Here is a 19,480-nt window from a genome sequence, read left to right on the forward strand (position 1 = left end):
AGAAAAAGTGCAAAAAAATGAGCTCATGGGATCCAGGGCAATTTGACAAATTTGGAACCAGGCTTGGCTTAGTGGCAAGAAGCAGGTGATGATTGAAGAGTGTTTTTGTGACTGGAAGCCTGAGTCCAGTGGTGTATCAAAGTTTGTTCATTAATCACCTAGATATGAACGCAGGAGGTATGATCAGTAAGTTTGCAGAAAACACAAAAATTGACGTGGTAAATAGCAAGGAAGAAAGTCTTAGATGAGCTGGTTAACTGGGTTAAACAATGGCAAATGAATTTAATCCTGAAAAGTGTGAGGTTTTAGGAGGGCTAATAAGAAATAGATTTGATTCTCTACAATGTGGAAACATGCCCTTTGACCCAACAAGCCCACACAGCCCTCCGAAGAGTAACCCACCCAGACTCATTTCCCTACATTTTATCCCCGACTAATGCAGCTAACACTATGGGCAATTTAACATGGCTAAGTCACCTGACCTTCACATCTTTGGATTGTGGGAGGAAACCGGAGCACCCGGAGGAAACCCACGCAGACACGGGAAGAATGTGCAAACTCCACACAGATGGTTGCCGAGGCTGGAATCAAACCCAAGTCCTTGGCACGGTGAGGCAGCAATGCTAACCACTGAGCCACCATCCTGCCCCTAAGGTGTATTTGTTGAATGATAGGAGCTGTGGAAATACACAGGATTAGCAGTACTTGGTGTTCATGTCCAGAGATCTTTGAAGGCAGCAGAACAGGTAGATAAGGTAATTAAGAAAGCATATGGGATACTTGTCTTTATTAGTCAAGACATTGAAGACAAGAGCAAGGAAGTTATGATGGAGTTGTATATAATTTGAGTTAGGCCACTATTGAGCACTGTGCGTAGTTCAAATCACCACACTATTGGAAGGAGATGACTGCACTAGAGATGGTGTAGAAGAGATTCAGCAGTATGTTTCTGGGCTGGAACAAATCAGCTATGAAGAGAGACTCGATAGGCTGGAGGTGTTTTCCTTGGAGCAGAGAAGGCTGAGGAAGTGATGTGTACAAAATTCCAAGGGTAGATATGGAGAAAACTTTCCCCTTTTAGTAGAGGTGTCAATAGCCAGTGGGCACAGTTTTAAGGCAAGGAGCAGGAGCTTTCGAGGAATTTGAGGTAACCAATTTTCATCCTGTGGCTTGTGGGTATAAGGAGCTCACCAAAGAGTGTTAGAGGTGGAAACTCTCAAGGCATTTAGTCTATGGTTAAATACTTTAAATAGCATATCATACAAGGCTATTGGCAAGTGCTGGAAAATGAAATTACAGTTGATGAATTTTTTTTTGACTGGTACAGTTAAATTATCACAGATGGGCCTCATTCCATGCTGCAAAACCTCCACAACTATGACCTTGGGATGTCCTAAGGAGAAGGCACCATATAAATTTGTCTTTCTTCTTTTTCCCTTACACGCACCACTATAACACCTGTTATCTGATTTTATAATTTTCAGTAGTTTCATCACAGATTGGTGCATCATGGCAGGATTAAAACTGATGTCAACCCTTGAGCCAATACTTCTCCTAGCTACTTCCACTGACAAACACACACATACACTCATGCTGATCGAGAATTTGGATTGGACTCTACTTTATGGCCTTCTCAGTCAAATAAACTTCTGACTCTATTGAGTTTGACCAAAAGACTCTACTTGAGGAAAATATTGAAACATTATTGATGCAAATGGAACTACCAAATCTATAGAACCGAAGGTAAATAACTTAGTACATATGTTCATTCATTCATTCATTCAATTCTTTGCAATTATTACAGAAAAATAATTTTATTTTCAAATATACAGCATTCAATACATAAATAGCATTTAACAAGTGTAAGTCCATCATGTACAAAAATGTAGCGAGACAATATATACAAATAAGGCTATGAAACTGGCATTTGTTATTTAAATTATCAGCAGTATAAAAATTGTCGTGGCTTATAGCATTAGAGAGTCATTGCAATGGAAGCTGCGACTGGCGCAGGATGTCTGTAGGCTTTGTAATGGAAGTACAAATGTATTGTGCGAACTCAGCCCATGAGCAGCACAGCCAATGTTCAGGAGGTCTCTTGACATTATGTGAGTACAATGTGCTAAACAAGCCCTGCAGAACAAATGAAGAAACTGTATACTGTAGTAAGAATAGTCTTTCTTGAGACAAAGGCTGCGGCAACTCCTCGGGAAGGCATCCAGCAACTTGTCAACTTCAAGTCCCTTGAACATGCTGTAGCGTAACTCCAAAGATCACCACGGTAATGTTAAAAGTGCAAACTAAAGAAAATAAAAGGGAAAAAATGTTTTATGTGCAATATGAAGTTTAATAAAGTTCACAAACACAGCAAGACACAGTCAATAAATCCAATAAATTGACTTAGGTTGAACTATCTACTTCACCCCTCAGGCTCTTCAGTATGCAAAAACAAATTTAATTAATTCTTCAACCCTTTTATGTTTTGTTTTATTCATTCAAGAGTTGAGGGGTTCACTGGCTAAGCCAGCGTTTATTGCCCATCCCTAATTGCCCAGAGGACAGTTAAGCGTCAACCACATTGCTGTGGATCTGGAATCACATGTAGGCCAGACCAGGTAAGGATGGCAAGATTTCTTCCCTAAAGGTCACTGGTGAACCAGATGGTGTTTCCAACAATCGACAATGGATTCACAGTCATCGTTAGACTCTGACTTCCAGATTTTACTGAGTTCAAGTTACACAATCTAGCGTGGTAAGATTCAAACCCAGGTCCCCAGGATATTAGCTGGGTCTCTGGATTAACAGTCTAGCGATAATACCACCCTCCCCTATAATTTTACTAAAATGTTATAATGCAAAAATTGTTATTTGCCTCATTGCCACATGTGATAATTTATATGTCAAGTTTTTATATTTTGTTTAGAAAAACATTACACCTATCTTTCTGCTATTCCTATTTCCCAATTTTAATTGTGTACCCTGCTATGTAATCCTTCTCCGTGATGCCATGATACTGCCTTTGAGACTAAAAGTGTGCTACGAAAAAGCTTGTTTTTCTCTTATCTCTCACATGAAATATCAGAATGCTTTACTGTCATATGGAGAATGTGAACTGTTTCTTTTGTCCTTGAAGTCAGTTCTGAACATCATGTCTCAGGAGGGGTATGTTGACTTTGGAGAGGGTGCAGTGTGAACTTACCGATGATACCAGGTCTGAAGTTATGTTTCTAGTAGTTGCAATCTTTTGCTTGTGCAAAACCTTATTGCTAAACTCCCCAGAGCTCAAAAGTTTGAGGAGAATCTAACGAAGATCTTTCAGGTAACAAACGAACCTTATGGGACAGGGACTAAAACATTTACCTCAGCTAGAGAGTTAAGAATTAGTGGGCAAAGTCTTTAAATTGGAGCTAGGAATGAAATCAGAAAACACCTCTCACAAAATAATAGTAGCAATGTTGAATTCTGTTCCAGAAAATGCTATGAATTTTGAGAACATTTATATTTTTGATAAGTTTATATTTCGTAAGGATATCAAGGAAGATCAAAAGTATAAAAAATTGAATTGAGGTACGGATCTGCCATGGCCTAACTGAATGCCAGAACCGGATTAAAGGACTAAATAGCCTACTCCTGTTCATTCACATGTCTTGTGTCTTGCAGTGCCACTCTCTATTTCACCCTATAGGATAAACCAAATGAGAATCTGAAATTTCCATTCCTCCGATGCAGCAGATCAGAGAGAGTGGTAGTGACTTATGTTCAGCAACTCTCTCTGAAAGCACAGTGAACCTCAGAATCGGTTATGATTGCACTGTACTGCAAAACATTAAGTTATAAATGTGCAATAACATTTCCTCTTTAACCCCCATTCTACTGAACAAACAGATTCCAAGTGGACAACAAAAACATGATACTCGATAATATACCTTCAGTGCAGTAGTGATGAGTTTGCAGCAAATCATGCACTTGCCACATGTGGGAGGTAAAATATTGACTTAGCTGGATAATAAAAGACTCATTAATTATCATTATTAGGTAAATCTGCCAGGCCACTGTAGTGAATCTTTGAAGCCAAGGAGTAGGAATTTTGGCACCACAAAGGTCTGTTAGTTCTTTGAGAATACAAGGATTTTTTTTTTAAAATGTTAATGTGAGTGTCACTACCAAGGCAAGCATTTATTGCCCTTGAACTGAATGGCTTGCTGGACAATTTCAGAGGGCAATGAAGAGTCAAGCACCTTGCTAAGGCTGTGGAGCCACACATCAGCCAGACCAGGTAAGGATGGCAGATCTCACTCCCTTATGACAAAGTTTCATAAGACTACCTTTCAATTTCAGAGTCGTTCACTGAATTTAAATTCTACCAGGTGCTGTGGCAAAATTTGAACCTGTGTTCCTGGAATATTATTATGGGATTCTGGATTACTTCCCAGTGACAGGACCATCCTTGTTCCCCTGTGAAAAAGGGAAGAACAGCATTGCCAATGGTGCCAACATCAAGCTAGCCTTTTGAGGACCACAAAGACAAGCACTGATGAAAATCCTCAGCATGTCAAGCAGGAACTCTGAAGAAAAACAGAGCTGATATTTCAATTTGATGACCCTTGTCAGGACAGCTCTGATACGGTCACGCTGTTTCTTATACAGATAATGCCTAAGTTGAGTCCAGGGACTTATTAATCATTAGACTCATTAGTTTCCCTATCACTTTTTTCTCCAGTGATTGTTATTGTGTTTATTTTCTATTGTCCTTTTGCACCTTGAATATTTAGTAACTTTAGAAATATGATTAGTATTTTCTACTGTGAAGACTGATTCAAAGTATTTATTCAACTCCTCTACCATTACTTGGTTCCTCATTATTATTTACCCAGCCTCATTCTCTAAGGCTTTTGTTCACGTTGGCTTCTCTATTTTTTAATATATATATTTAAAGGAGTTCTCACAGTTCATCTTGATGTTACCTACAAGATTACCCCCAAAGTTTATTCTCTTACTCTTCATTATTTTTCTGGTCATTTTTTTTTGTTTTATAAAACTTTCCCAATTTTAGGCTTACCATTAATCTTTTTTGTTCAATTTTGTTGTATCCTTATTTGCCATGGTTAACCCCCAGGTTAGCTTAGCTCCTTCCTAGAATCCTATAGCTCACTGGAATATGTCTTTGCTATAAGCCATGAACTATTACGGCATTAACAACACTTGCCAACCCCATTTTAATTGCGATACAACGAGGCTTTACTTTGCATTTTTTGGGTCAAAGCGCATTCAAAATATTTACAGTCATGCATACTGACTTTATAGATTTGCATTCAATGTTTAACATTATTAAATTCCACTTTACAATGTGCCTTAAACTTTAAACAAATCCTAAAGAATGCATTAATTCTGCACAAAAATGTTAACAATGAAATGTTGCTCAGTACCTCATTTTATTTTTTAATTGGCCAGCCATCTAGACACTTCGTGAACATCATTTCCCTTCCCGGTGAAATTTTCATGGTTGAGGGACTGGTCGCACAAAATGTGTATCTGTGAATAAAACCAGCTTGAATTTAATTTCATTCTCCACAACCACGTGATGAAGGAGCAGTGCTCCAAAAGCTAGTGCTTCCAAATAAACCTGTTGGACTATAGCCTGGTATTGTGTTTTTTTAACTTAATTTAAATGAACTTTTTCCTCCATCTCACCCTTTAGTTTTATCAACTGATTCTGCCTCTCATTCTTTCCTCTTTCTAACTAAAGGCTGCAATGTTTCACAAGCAGAACAAGCGAATGAATATTTCAAATGTCGTTGTCAATCTGCCAATTGGCCAACAGTTGTCATAACTGAATGACATTTTTATTGGATGGAATAAATGCCCATCAGTGATCACACTGAGAAATGGAACATTGCCATTTTGGCTACACAGCAGTCAGCATCGAGGTCTCTCAGAATGCCATTTTGTAAATAAATTAATTTTGCTCCGTTTTCATAGAAGTAGCATCAGCAGAAGACTTGCTATGCATTGAGAAAACGAACGAGTTGGTGTTGCATGATGCTTTCTCTTGCATTTAGTGCAAGACACCATTTGTAGAGGCATTGGGAGTTTGTCCTATAACCATCTGCCCAGCTGCTGTGCTCATTGATGCTGTACAGCATTTTGGAGCATAATGCTTTATTAAAAACACACTCCTCACGGCGATAAATTGATTGGGCTTAAGTATGTGGCTGCCAAGGATTTTATACACAACTTAAAGATTTATAATTTTTTACAGTTCATTTATTTCCAGAGGTTTGAAGACAACTTTTGAATTATGTTGGGAAACTTTATGGTCCTTTCTCAAGACTCCACCAATACTTCAGCAACAATTATTCTGGAAATTATCCAGGCTCTTCATTGAATCTATACAGTGTGGAAACAGGTCCTTCGGCCCAACAAGTCCACACCAACCCTCCGAAGAGTAACACACCTAGACCTGTTCCCGTACCCTATTATCCTATATTTACACTTGACTAATACACCTAACCTAAACATCACTGAACACTATGAGCAATTTAGCATGGTCAATTCACCTAACCTGCACATCTTTGGATTGTGGGATGAAATCAGAGCACCAGGAGGAAACCCACGTAGACACGGGGAGAATATGCAAACTCCACACAACTCCAAGGCTGGAATCGAACCCAGGTCCCTGGTGCTGTGTAGCAGCAGTGCTAACCACTCAGCCACCATTCTCCCAAGTAGAATAATACTCATGCACCTCATAGGAGTCATCAGGTGAAAGGGCCTGCTTGCTCAGCTTTCAAGACATCTCCCTGCTTGGCAGAAGGAATGGGAGGAGGAGATAAAGCAAGACAGAGTAGCACCAGATACTACAGAAAAGAAGGCACAGGTGGGGGAGCTGGACTTCTCCTCTCTGCAGATACTAGGCATCCTTTAACCTCTAGACCTCCAGTGGTGCATCCAAGAATATGTGTGCCCTTACATTCACTCCTTCAGCACTCCTGAAACATGGTGACCTGTGTCGATCAGCCCACTCCACACCATATTTACTTCTCCATGAAAATAATGTCCAAACAATGTTTGTGTTTGCACTGCTAGGCAAAATCCAATTATGATAGTCAGCAACTTGGCCTAAGACTCTGCTAAAACCAAATTTCTAAGCAGGTATATGTCAGCAGTACAGCACCCAGCACTGGTGCCAAGGGTTGCTTTCAACACAGCAAGGATATCTGAGTAAGCCCAAGTAGGAATGCTCATCTGTAGCAAGAGAAGCACGAGAGAAATCAATTGAAATTATCTCAGAAAGAGAATATAGAGACAACAGAAAAAGGGGGTATCATTCTAAAGGGGTGGTGGTGCAGATGGCCCTGGGTGTATATGTGCACAGAGTATTAAAGGCAGCAGGACAGTTGGGGAGAGCAGTTAATAAAATATACAGTGTTCTTGACTTCATAAATAGGGAGCACAAGAGCAAGGAGTTGATGTTGAACATGTATAAGACACTTTTTAGATCTCAGCTGGAGTATTGTGTATAGTTGTGGGTGCCACATTATAGGAAAAATGTGACACATTGCAGAGAGTGCAGAAGTGATTTACAATAATGTTTCCAGGAATGAGAAAGTCCAATTATGAGGATAGATTGAAGAAATTAGGACTATTCTCTCTGGAAACAAGAAAGCTGAGAGAAGATTTGATTCAGGTTTTCAAAATCATGAGTGGACAGGATAGAGTAGATGGAGAGAAGTTGTTCCCATGCATAAAAGCAACAAGAACAAGTGAGCCTGGATCTAAAGGGATTTGCAAAACAAGCAACAGCGATGTAAGAAAAACTTTTTCACACAGCAAGTAGTTAGGGTATGGAATGCCCTACCTGGAAACCTGGTGGAGGCAGATTCAAGAGGAAATTAGATTATTATTTGGATAGGAATTATGTGCTTGGGTATGAGAAAAGAGCAGGAGATTGGTAATCAGTAATGATCCTCAATTGAAGAGCCACAGCTGGAATAATGAGCCGAATCGCCTCCATTTATGCTTTAACAATTTCGTGATGGGAGATACAACTAAGGGCAGCTGTATCCCCCCACAGGTATTTGAGTAACGGCTACAATTGGGGTCCCAGCTGGCTTGGTCTGGTGGTGCGGTCTGTGGCAGTCAGCTGGAGAAAAGGACAGCCCTCCTCTCCACCAGTCCATCATCGAGATTTCCAGGTCTCTGCCTGCGATGCAGGGAGTGAGCTTTCCTTTCCTCTGAGCCCATGTGGTAGCAGTCAAGCACCACAGTGTGTGGGGCCATTCCTCACTTCCAGCCTCTGAAGTGGAGAGTAGCTGAGCTTTAAGTATGGCAGCAGCAGCATGGAAACTGGAGAGTCAGCAGTGGAGAGCACTTTCACTTCTTCAGCTGCACAGTCCTATGAGGGAAAGGTATTCAAGAGCCCAGTCACAGAATTAATGAGGTGAAGAGCAGAAGATTGTGTGAGAAAAATCACTCTGAGCCTTTGTAGACAAAATACTTCAAACTGAAAATGGGAAATTTCTGCCCAAGGAGTCAGAACGAACTGGGGGCAAACCTACTACATCTGGGACCAGAGCAAATGTAAAATCACTTTCATGATGTGACAGGGAAGATGCAAATTGAAAAAAAAACAAAAAGGTGTCACAGTAACATTTTTATCTGCTTCTTGTAAACCAGAACACTATGTACTACAGCTCACTGAATGTGAATGAAACCAAGGCTTTGTTATATTATAGGTGCTCCAAGGTCATGGTGACAACAGGATTAGATCACAGTGTATTAATATCAGGCCAAGCCTCTTGTATGAGCTGCCCCATTCATCAATTTGAGGGGGGAATCTGACACAACACAAACATGCAAATCATTCTGTTTCTTCATGTGCAAGAGTACATGATCATTCTTTTGTAAGATGTAAGCATAATTGGCAAATCCAGCAGTAGTTGCACAACCCCAATTTCCCTTGAACTGAGAGACTTTATTCATTTGTGGGATGTAGGTGTCACTTGGTGACCAGCATTTATTGCCCGTCCTTAGTTGCCCTTGACAAGGTGGTGTGTGAGCTGTCTTCTTGAACTGTTGCAGTCCACCTGCTGTGGGTTGAGCCACAATGCCTTTAGGGAGGGCTTCCAGCAACAGTGGAGGAACAGCAATACATTTCCAAGTCAGAATGGTGAGTGGTTTGGAGGGGGAACTTGCAGGTGGTGGTATTCCCATGTATCTGCTGCCCTTGTCCTTCTAGATGGAAGTGGTCATGGGTTTGGTAGGTGCTGTCTTTGATGAATTTCTGCAGTGCATCTTGCCAGACCATTTTAGAAGGTAGTTAAGAGTCAACTACATTGCTGTAGGTCTGCAGTCACACAGAGGCCAGGGCAGTTAAAAATGATAGATTCCCTTCTCTAAAGGAAATTTGTGAACCAGATTGGCTTTTAGCAATGAAAAGGGATCATTTCACCAAGGCTTTTCAACTCCAGGCTGGGTTTTTATTAATTGAATTTAAATTCCACAAGCTACAGGGTCAGCAAGGAGCTTGAAACACAAATCTACATAGCATTATCCTGGGCCTCTCGATTACTAGTCCGATGACATTATGCCCATTTGAATTGCAGAGAGATAACCAGGCAACAAAATCGAGTAGCAGCTGCTCTACAACAGGGGAACTCTTTTCCAAACCAACTGTAAAGCTGATTAAACAGCAGCCTTACCAGCACACTCCCTTTGTAATTCTGATAAGAACCCAGCAAGAAGGTTCTCACTAAAATCCTGATTCTGGCTTAATGTAGGAATTTCTTGGAAAACCTCTTGCGGGAAGAGAGCATAACTTCTCCAAACAAGGCTATCAATTCAGCAGGGAGCTGTGACTGTGCAGGGGATTCCCTACATCAGCAATCTCATATTTCCATGTGGTCAGAAGGGTCGAACACTTCGTCAGCACTGAGTGAGTGAACTGGGCATTGACTCAGCTTCTAGTCAGAATCATTCTAAGAACTAGTGGAAAAATGTCATCTTCCTCTCCATGAAAATGATCTAACTATCTGATAACTATTAGGTTGTGCCAAACATTTCAAAATCTTGATAATGGTGAGTGGGACTGCTCCATAGTATTTCAGGCGCTTATTAGAATAGAGACCAATGTTTCCTTTCAAAAATATTTCCTGTCCTGTACAGTCAAGTTTTCAGAGTTTGACTCTCTATATTGCCTCATGTTGTCTGTACATACACTATTTCTCCCAGAATGATGTCACGCAGCTGTGGAGCCACATAGTTTAAGCAGGAATATTGATCCAATCATTTGCCTGAGCTGTAAACCTTTGACTTTGTCAGTCATCATGGTCCTGAGTCAGCACTTACGCTGATATTTAACCCTCTCCTGTGGACCTTCAGCACCCGCTTCAATTTCATTTCACATTGAAAGGCTGGCTAACACAAGAGGTACGTAATGACAGAATGGAGCAGAAATGGCAGGGAGCATATGCCAGTAATCTGTGGGGAGTGCTTTCATCCACCTCAGGGGCCCTCACAGTGCAACAAAGGAACATGGCTATTTCTAGATGCCAAGAGGACATCAATTCATCTTATTAACTTTCTAGAATTCTGTTTGTCCCATGATGCTATGATGTTGGAGTTGGGGTCTAATCATAGCTATTAATCTCTATCAGTGGGACTACAACAGACCAATCAGAAGGTGAGGAAAGTCCCCATGGTTTGGTCCCCCCAAGCATGCTATACTTAGCGTGCGTTGTATGCATTTATTCGTGCACAGTATTCCAAACTTTTATCTTCTAAATGAAACTTAACTACTTTGAAATTAAGTGAATCAACACCATCCACAGTTAACGTCTTCTGGGAACACCTGTTCCACAGATTGAACTATTGGCCCCAGAATTTGCTGGGTGGTGTGGTTTAGGATGAAGCTAGTTACAGAACCCAGCAAGGTTAAAGACACAAGGGGCCCTGTTGAACCTAATGCCTGGATTATAGAACATAGGACAATATAGCGCGGAACAGGCCCTTCGGCCCTCAATGTTGTGTTGACCTGTGAACTAATCTAAGCCCACCCCCTTACACTAGCCCATTTTCATCCATGTGCTTATCCAAGGATGGTTTTAATGACCCTAATGTGGCTGAGTTAACTACATTGGCAGGCAGGGCATTCCACGCCCTTACCACTCTGAATAAAGAACCTGCCTCTGACATCTGTCTTAAATCTATCACCCCTCAATTTGCAGCAATGCCCCCTTGCACTTGCAGACGTCATCATCCTAGGAAAAAGACTCTCACAATCTACCGTATCTAACCCTCTGATCATTTTATATGTCTCTATTAAATCCCCTTTTCGCCTTCTTCTCTCCGATGAGAACAGACCCAAGTCACTCAGTCTTTCCTCATAAGACCTTCCCTCCAGACCAGGCAACATCCTGGTAAATCTCCTCTGCACCTTTTCCAATGCTTCCACATCCTGCCCGTACTGGGGGTAACTAAAACTGTACACAATATTCCATTATGTTAACAATTGTTTACTCCATTTCCTGTCTGGTGAGTGTGGATATGGACAGCTAGGCCAAGGCTGGGAATACCAGCAGCTTGAGACTCTGCAGGTTGGAGAGATCCACGGTGGGAGGTCTGCAGAACAAAACCAGTGGTCACCCATTTACAACAGAGATCAGGCATTCAAAGGTCTTTGAAACTCTCTTCCAGAAAAGATGATGGAAGCAGAGTCCTTGACTAATTTTAAGGTAGAGGTAGACACAGAAACACTGACAGGGTTAGGCAAGAATGTTAAGATTGTGAGGACTGAGGGATGGGGGAATATGGGATGCTAGAAACCTGGGAAAGTATGAGTAACTGGGACCCATTTTCCATGCTGCTCTTGACCCATAAGGAGTAGCGGAAATGAACCCTTATGAAAACTCACTGCCTGAAATTAGCCATGGAATACTCTTGATAAAAACAATGACTGCAGATGCTGGAAACCAGATTCTGGATTAGTGGTGCTGGAAGAGCACAGCAGTTCAGGCAGCATCCAAGTAGCTTCGAAATCGACGTTTCGGGAAGGGCTTTTGCCCGAAACGTCGATTTCAAAGCTACTTGGATGCTGCCTGAATTGTTGTGCTCTTCCAGCACCACTAATCCAGAACATGGAATACTCTTGTAAATTGACCTTTACCACAATTTTAAACATACAGTGGAGATAATCATATCCTTCAGTGATAGTGTAGATGGCCTAAAACCAGAAAGCCTGCCTATTCCTCAGACACCCTCATGTTGGTTTAAATCATCTTAAATAGGAATAAGAATCATGAGGGTTTATAAATCCAATAATATCACACTCAGAACAATGATTATAATTACCCCAGTAAGTCCATACTTACTTCTTCTGCATTTCCCCAGACTTCACACGGATCTTCCTTATTTCCAGCTCTTTTAATTCTTTTCTTTGATTAGAATTTGACCCATACCAGAGATTTTTGAGCTGTGTCCAAAATGACCAGGATGATGAGGAACCTTCCCATATTAGTTTAATGCTAAGCAAATCTCCAATGTCTTCCTCCAGGTAGACAAGGAAGGAGCTTGTCCTGTTTGCAGCAACTTGCTCAGGCCTGGAACAGAACAAATATTTAACACCTCAAAACATAATCCCAAAGCTTCAGCGATCACAATACAGCTGAACCTTACCACACAATCAATGATGATAGCAAAAGCCCCAAAATTCTGATGCTGTGCAGGGAGTCTGTGGCAGAAGCTCTCAAATTTAGTCTGGGAATAAAATTAAAATTAATATTCTGCCACCAAATTATCAGGGAGAAAGGTGGGGGTTAAACATCAATCTGACCTACTTCAGAGTGGTTGAAGTCAGAGGAGGGAACTCTAAGACGAAAAACTGTCTGAATGGTGCCTGGGTTCTGCTGAGTGACTGGGACACGGAGAGAATGCAGGATGTTTGGTTCCTGGGCAAGTCCATGCCCAGTTCTTGAGTTGTGCCCAGGGAGACGTCAACCTGCCATCCAGCCTGAAATAACCTCCTTCATTATGGAATTGATTGACCCTTCTAAAATTAGAGATCAGCCTGGATTTTTAGTGACCCACTGACCCACCCCCTTGGTTCATTTTTGAAATTTCTGAAAGGAATCTTCCCCTGCCATGTTTCGTGCCAAAAGTGCCATGAGACATTAGGCATATTATTATAAGTCTAGTTCAAGGCTTATATGTTTTACAGTATAACTTCTGGTTTTAAGCATTATAGTTTTAACCCTTTAAAAAATGGAGCACCTGTTTGAGAAACTGGTAAAACAACTGACATAAATGCAACTAAACCAAGCCTGGATTTTTTTACACCTAAAATGTAACTTATAAATGTCTTACAAGGTCAGAGGTAACAGTGAACAGATTGACAATGAAGATCCATCTTTAACCAATGTAATGAACCAATCTGGAGGGAGGACAATTATACTCATTAGAAATATAAATTATATATATGAGTTGCAGAATCAAAATGTTGTGCTTAAGGTAAAATAACTCAATCTCATTTCTGTTTGAATCATTCCAAAGAATGCCACATTGTCATGGCAGTAATGACTTAAGGCGGAGCTTGGCTACAATGTCCTTTTGTTTAGCTGACAAAAACAGACTGATCAGATTTGGTTTCATGAGGGAAAAGTAGCTTGAAGACTTTCTCTAGCTTGCAACTATCGAAATAAATCTAAGTGTCCCTCATTTAATCTTATGACAGAATCAGCTTGAATGATTAGTTGGGCAGTGATGCACAGAAGCTGTGATAGCATCTTAGGAAAACATAGTCCATATATGTCCAAAGTGAGACAAGGAACTGACAAGTCTACAGATGTGAGGTCTTTAAAGAAAATTGGAAAATCAGTAAGACAAAAGCTAATGGAAGGATCACCGAGAAATTCTGACCTCATGGAATAGCTGGAAACTAAAGAGAAATGAAATAAGTGGCGCAGAAGGCTGTCCCATACTTTTGATTGGTTCTAGGAAAAGTGAATGAACCTTCAAGACGTAAGATAGGAAAACTCTTGGGCTAAGTAAAAAATCAAACTGAGTTTATAGCATAAGTCATTATGAACTACATTATTAGGTTAATAGTACAAATTTTAATTCTTTTTGACACCAATAAAAATTAAAAATCCCATGATATTGTTCTGTTACTTACTGGTTTTGGACACTGCCTCAGTACCCACTTTCACAGTCAGAGGGTCAGTACTGAGGCAGTATTCCACAGTCAGAGAGTCAGTACTGAGGGAGTGTCCACAGTCAGAGGGTCAGCCCTGAGGCAGTATTCCACAGTCAGAGAGTCAGTACTGAGGGAGTGTCCACAGTCAGAGGGTCAGTACTGAGGGAGTGTCCACAGTCAGAGGGTCAGCCCTGAGGCAGTATTCCACAGTCAGAGGGTCAGTACTGAGGGAGTGTCCACAGTGACTTTAGATTACTTACAGTGTGGAAACAGGCCCGTCGGCCCAACAAGTCCACACCGCCCCGCTGAAGCGCAACCCACCCATACCCCTACATTTACCCCTTACCTAACACTACGGGCAATTTAGCATGGCCAATTCACCTGACCTGCACATCTTTAGACTGTGGGAGGAAACTGGAGCACCCAGAGGAAACTCACGCAGACACGGGGAGAACATGCAAACTCCACACAGTCAGTCGCCTGAGGTGGGAATTGAACCCGGATCTCTGGCGCTGTGAGGCAGCAGTGCTAACCACTGTGCCACCATGCCGCCCACGTTTTAAAAATTATTCACGTTACCCCCTACACTGTGTCCTGGTTCATCATCATCCACATCCACCTCCCCAAGAGAGTCAGTACTGAGGGAGTGTCCACAGTCAGAGGGTCAGTACTGAGGGAGTGTCCACAGTCAGAGGGTCAGTACTGAGGGAGTGTCCACAGTCAGAGGGTCAGTACTGAGGGAGTGTCCACAGTCAGAGGGTCAGTACTGAGGCAGTATTCCACAGTCAGAGAGTCAGTACTGAGGGAGTGTCCACAGTCAGAGGGTCAGCCCTGAGGCAGTATTCCACAGTCAGAGAGTCAGTACTGAGGGAGTGTCCACAGTCAGAGGGTCCACAAGACCATAAGACATAGGAGAGGAAGTAAGGCCATTTGGCCCATCGAGTCCAATCCGCCATTCAATCATGGCTGATGGGCATTTCAACTCCACTTACTGGCATTCTCCCCGTAGCCCTTAATTCCTTGTGACATCAAGAATTTATTAATTTCTGCCTTGAAGACAATTAGCGTCTCAGCCTCCACTGCACTCTGCGGCAATGAATTCCACAAGCCCACCACTCTCTGGCTGAAGAAATGTCTCCGCATTTCTGTTCTGAATTTACCCCCTCTACTTCTAAGGCTGTGTCCACAGGTCGCCTAACGGAAACAATTTCCTAGCGTCCATCCTTTCCAAGCCATGATTTATCTTGTAAGTTTCTATTAGATCTTCCCTTAATCTTCTAAACTCCAATGAATACAATCCCAGGATCCTCAGCCATTCCTCATATGTTAGACCTACCATTCCCGGGATCATCCGTGTGAATCTCTGCTGGACACGCTCCAGTGCCAGTATGTCCTTCCTGAGGTGTGGGGACCAAAACTGGATACAGTATTCCAAATGGGGCCTAACCAGAGCTTTATAAAGTCTCAATAGCACAACAGTGCTTTTATATTCCAACCCTCTTGAGATAATTGACAACATTGCATTCGCTTTCTTAATCACGGACTCAATCTGCATGTTTACCTTTAGAGAATCCTCGACTAGCACTCCCAGATCCCTCTGTACTTTGGCTTTATGAATTTTCTCACCGTTTAGAAAGTAGTCCATGCTTCTATTCTTTTTTCCAAAGTGCAAGACCTCACATTTGCTCACATTGAATTCCATCAGCCATTTCCTGGACCACTCCTCCAAACTATCTAGATCCTTCTGCAGCCTCCCCACTTCCTCAGTACTACCTGCCTGTCCACCTAACTTTGTATCATCGGAAAACTTCACTAGAATGCCCCCAGTCCCTTCATCCAGGTCACTAGTATATAACGTGAACAGTTGCGGCCCCAACACTGAACCCTGTGGGACACCGCTCGTCACCGGCTGCCATTCCGAAAAAAGAACCTTTTATCCCAACTCTCTGCCTTCTGTCAGACAGCCAATCCTCAATCCATACCAGTAGCTCACCTCAAACACCATGGGCCCTCACCTTGCTCAGCAGCCTCCCGTGTGGCACCTTATAAAAGGCCTTTTGGAAGTCTAGATAGACCACATCCACTGGGTTTCCCTGGTCTAACCTACTTGTCACCTCTTCAAAGAACTCCAACAGGTTTGTCAGGCATGACTTCCCCTTACTAAATCCATGTTGACTTGTTCTAATCTGACCCTGCTCTTCCAAGAATTTAGAAACCTCATCCTTAATGATGGATTCTAGAATTTTACCAATAACCGAGGTTAGGCTAATTGGCCTATAATTTTCCATCTTTTGCCTTGATCCTTTCTTGAACAAGGGGGTTACAACAGTGATCTTCCAATCATCCGGGACTTCCCTGACTCCAGTGACTTTTGAACGATCTCAACCAACGCTTCACTATTTCCGCAGCCACCTCCCTCAGAACTCTAGGATGTAACCCATCAGGGCCAGGAGATTTATCAATTTTAAGACCTTTTAGTTTTTCTAGCACTTTCTCTTTTGTAATGGCAACCATACTCAACTTAGCCCCCTGACTCCCTTTAATTGTTGGGATATTACTCATGTCTTCGACTGTGAAGACTGATGCAAAGTACTTAAGTTCTCCTGCTATTTCCTTATCTCCCATCACTAGGTTTCCAGCATCAGTCTGAAGTGACCCAATGTCTACTCTTGCCTGTCGTTTGCTTCTTATGTATTGAAAGAAACTTTTACTGAGAGAGTGTTCCACAGTCAGAGGGTCAGCCCTGAGGCAGTATTCCACAGTCAGAGTTAGTACTGACAGAGTGTTCCACAGTCAGAGAGCCAGTACTGACAGAGTGTTCCACAGTCAGAGAGCCAGTACTGACAGAGGGTTCCACAGTCAGAAGGTCAGAACTGAGAGAGTGTCCACAGTCAGAGGGTCAGAACTGAGAGAGTGTCCACAGTCAGAGGGTCAGTACTGAGGCAGTGTTCCACAATAAGAGAGTCAGTACCGAGGGAGTGTTCACAGTCAGAGGGTCAGTACTGAGGGAGTGCTGCACAGTCAGAGGGTCAGTACCGAGAGAGTGCTGCACAGTCTGAGGGTCAATACTGAGGGAGTGTCCACAGTCAGAGGGGATGTTAAGAGTGATTCCCTGTCTACCCTACTTTGAAAATAAGGAGAGTTTTTCCTGTTGACCTGACCAAACTTTACCCATCAATCAATTTCACTAAAGCAGATTATCTTATCATTATCGCCTTGCTGTGTACAAATTGCTGCTGTATTTCCTCTGGCAATTACACTTTAACAATACTTTATTGGTAGTAAACTACTTTGTAAGCCCTTGAGGAGTGTTAAAAATTATACATAAATGCAAGTATTTTGCATCTCAAGGTCAAAGCTGTTTCCTGAAAACAATCATGATCCACTTAATTGATGGGTGTGATACACAACAGGAAAAATAAACTTCTATGTAACAACTTCCACTATTCAACTGACTTGGGATGATTCCACAAAAGTGAAATTATCAAGTTTAAATAAAAAATTGTGGAGAAATACTAACATTACTTTATTAATGTAGTAATGTGGTAACAGTCATTTTAGATTCTTTAAACCCTGACAGAAGCTGGGTAGGAGAACAGATGAAATTACCACAATGATGACGTGCTCCCCCCCCGCCCCCCCCCCCCCCCCCCCACCACACCAAACCCCAACCCCCACCTTCACAACCCGATGCCTGCAAGCAACTGCTTCTCTGGGAGTTTCCATGTTAATTTACTGTTTTATGTGCCTGCTAAATACAAAAGAAATTGCCTCTATATCCCACACTTATTGTATACATGCATTCCAGAAATAGCCACTTGCAACCTCATTATTAACTTTCAAAGATGAGGCATACATACATTTCGATTCTGGTCTTCTTGCTGTTAGCTTTGGTCCCATACAACTTAACATGGAGTTCAGGATTTGAATTCTGTATTTCTTCTGCACTGAACAAGTGCAGTTTCAACTGGTAGTGGAAAACTGGAGAAGAAGTATAGAAAATATTTTAACTCATAGAGGATAACATTTTAAAAGTCCTGTGCAATTCAGTTGTTTTTTTAGGAATCTGGACTAAAGATGCCAAAATCTCAGTGATTCAAAGTCAATAAGTGCACTTGGGTTGGTGTATGCATTAGCAAAGTGGTAGCTCTTAGAACTTGCCTCTTTTAACTTTTTTATTATTGTTGGATGTACTGAGATACAGTGAAAGGTATTGTGGTCATGCTAACTAGACAAATCATAACTTACATACGTACCTCAGAGTAACAGAAGACATTGTGGGAATGCAGCAAGAAAGATTCTGAGAAAGTACCAGATTCAAACTAAATTTTAAACTAAATTGTTGTTTTCAAAGGAGGTACCTTGAAAGACTTTAGCCACTTGCATATAAATCTCATATATGTGAGGCATTTCCAGGCAGAAACATTCTTCTTATTACTCCTTCTAAATAGAAAGTGTAGCTGTTTTAAAACATCTGTGTTTTTGACCATGTATGTAAGGCTTTCCTGTTACTCACCTTTAAAGGGCATATCTGCTCGTGTCTTCAGGTACATCTTGTTGAGACGTTTGCTTCTGATCTTTTTGACATTGTAGCCCAGCTTGTTACAACGATTCCTTCGACAGCTGAGGCACATTCCCTTCTCGAATGTCTTAGTGTCGGGACATCGATACATCAGACTCTGCTTATCCTGGTTCAGGATGGAGTCAACGAAGAGATGCACTGAACGCTCATGCTCACAATAAACAACTTCACCAATATCTGCCAATAGAAATAAGGAAACGATTATAACATTCAAAAATCTCCACACATGTTCCTTACCCTTACTGAAGAAACAGACAAGGACCTTTGCTACAATTTCCCCAGGTGTTGGCTTTCTTCCTATAACATAAAGATTCTTCAAACTGGCCGAGAACATCAGTAAGAATAGCCTAACCTAAATATGGGGCCTACCACAGCCAAACTTATAATGCTCACATTAAGTTTAAACACAGTTTCTACAGGCAATTAAGAGTCAGCAGAATTAACTACCTCTGCAAGGAGGGAATGGAAGTAGTATAATTGTCCATTCACTTCAGAGCCTTAGAAATTTCAATTAAATCTCAATAGGACCTTGCAAAGCAGCTTGGCCTCCCTATTATGAATATGAAAAATGAATACTAGGGGTCCACTGAAGTCTAACTGAACTTTTCAAGCTTGTAAAGTTCACTGGCAAAATTGTTGCAGCATATTATAGCGAAGGCTCAGATGTCAAAGCACGGGCCGAAATAAAATTAAGAAATTTTGCATAATCT

General features: G+C 41.6%; 1 protein-coding gene across 1 annotated transcript in view; it reads right to left on the reverse strand.

Annotated features, from left to right (window-relative positions):
- Positions 1-1,835: 1,835 nt before the first annotated feature.
- LOC140480005 (endothelial lipase-like) overlaps positions 1,836-19,480 on the reverse strand; it is a 35,148-nt gene continuing 17,503 nt past the window's right edge. Inside the window, exons 6-10 of the mRNA XM_072574489.1 lie at positions 18,705-18,947; positions 18,049-18,169; positions 12,369-12,596; positions 5,427-5,532; positions 1,836-2,300 (exon numbers count right to left, since the gene is read on the reverse strand). Of these exons, the coding sequence (XP_072430590.1) occupies positions 5,433-5,532; positions 12,369-12,596; positions 18,049-18,169; positions 18,705-18,947 (692 nt within the window). The 3' untranslated portion in view covers positions 1,836-2,300; positions 5,427-5,432. The remainder of the gene's footprint in view (positions 2,301-5,426; positions 5,533-12,368; positions 12,597-18,048; positions 18,170-18,704; positions 18,948-19,480) is intronic.

The sequence above is a fragment of the Chiloscyllium punctatum genome, chromosome 1, assembly GCF_047496795.1.
Source record: "Chiloscyllium punctatum isolate Juve2018m chromosome 1, sChiPun1.3, whole genome shotgun sequence".
In the NCBI taxonomy this organism is placed as follows: domain Eukaryota; kingdom Metazoa; phylum Chordata; class Chondrichthyes; order Orectolobiformes; family Hemiscylliidae; genus Chiloscyllium; species Chiloscyllium punctatum.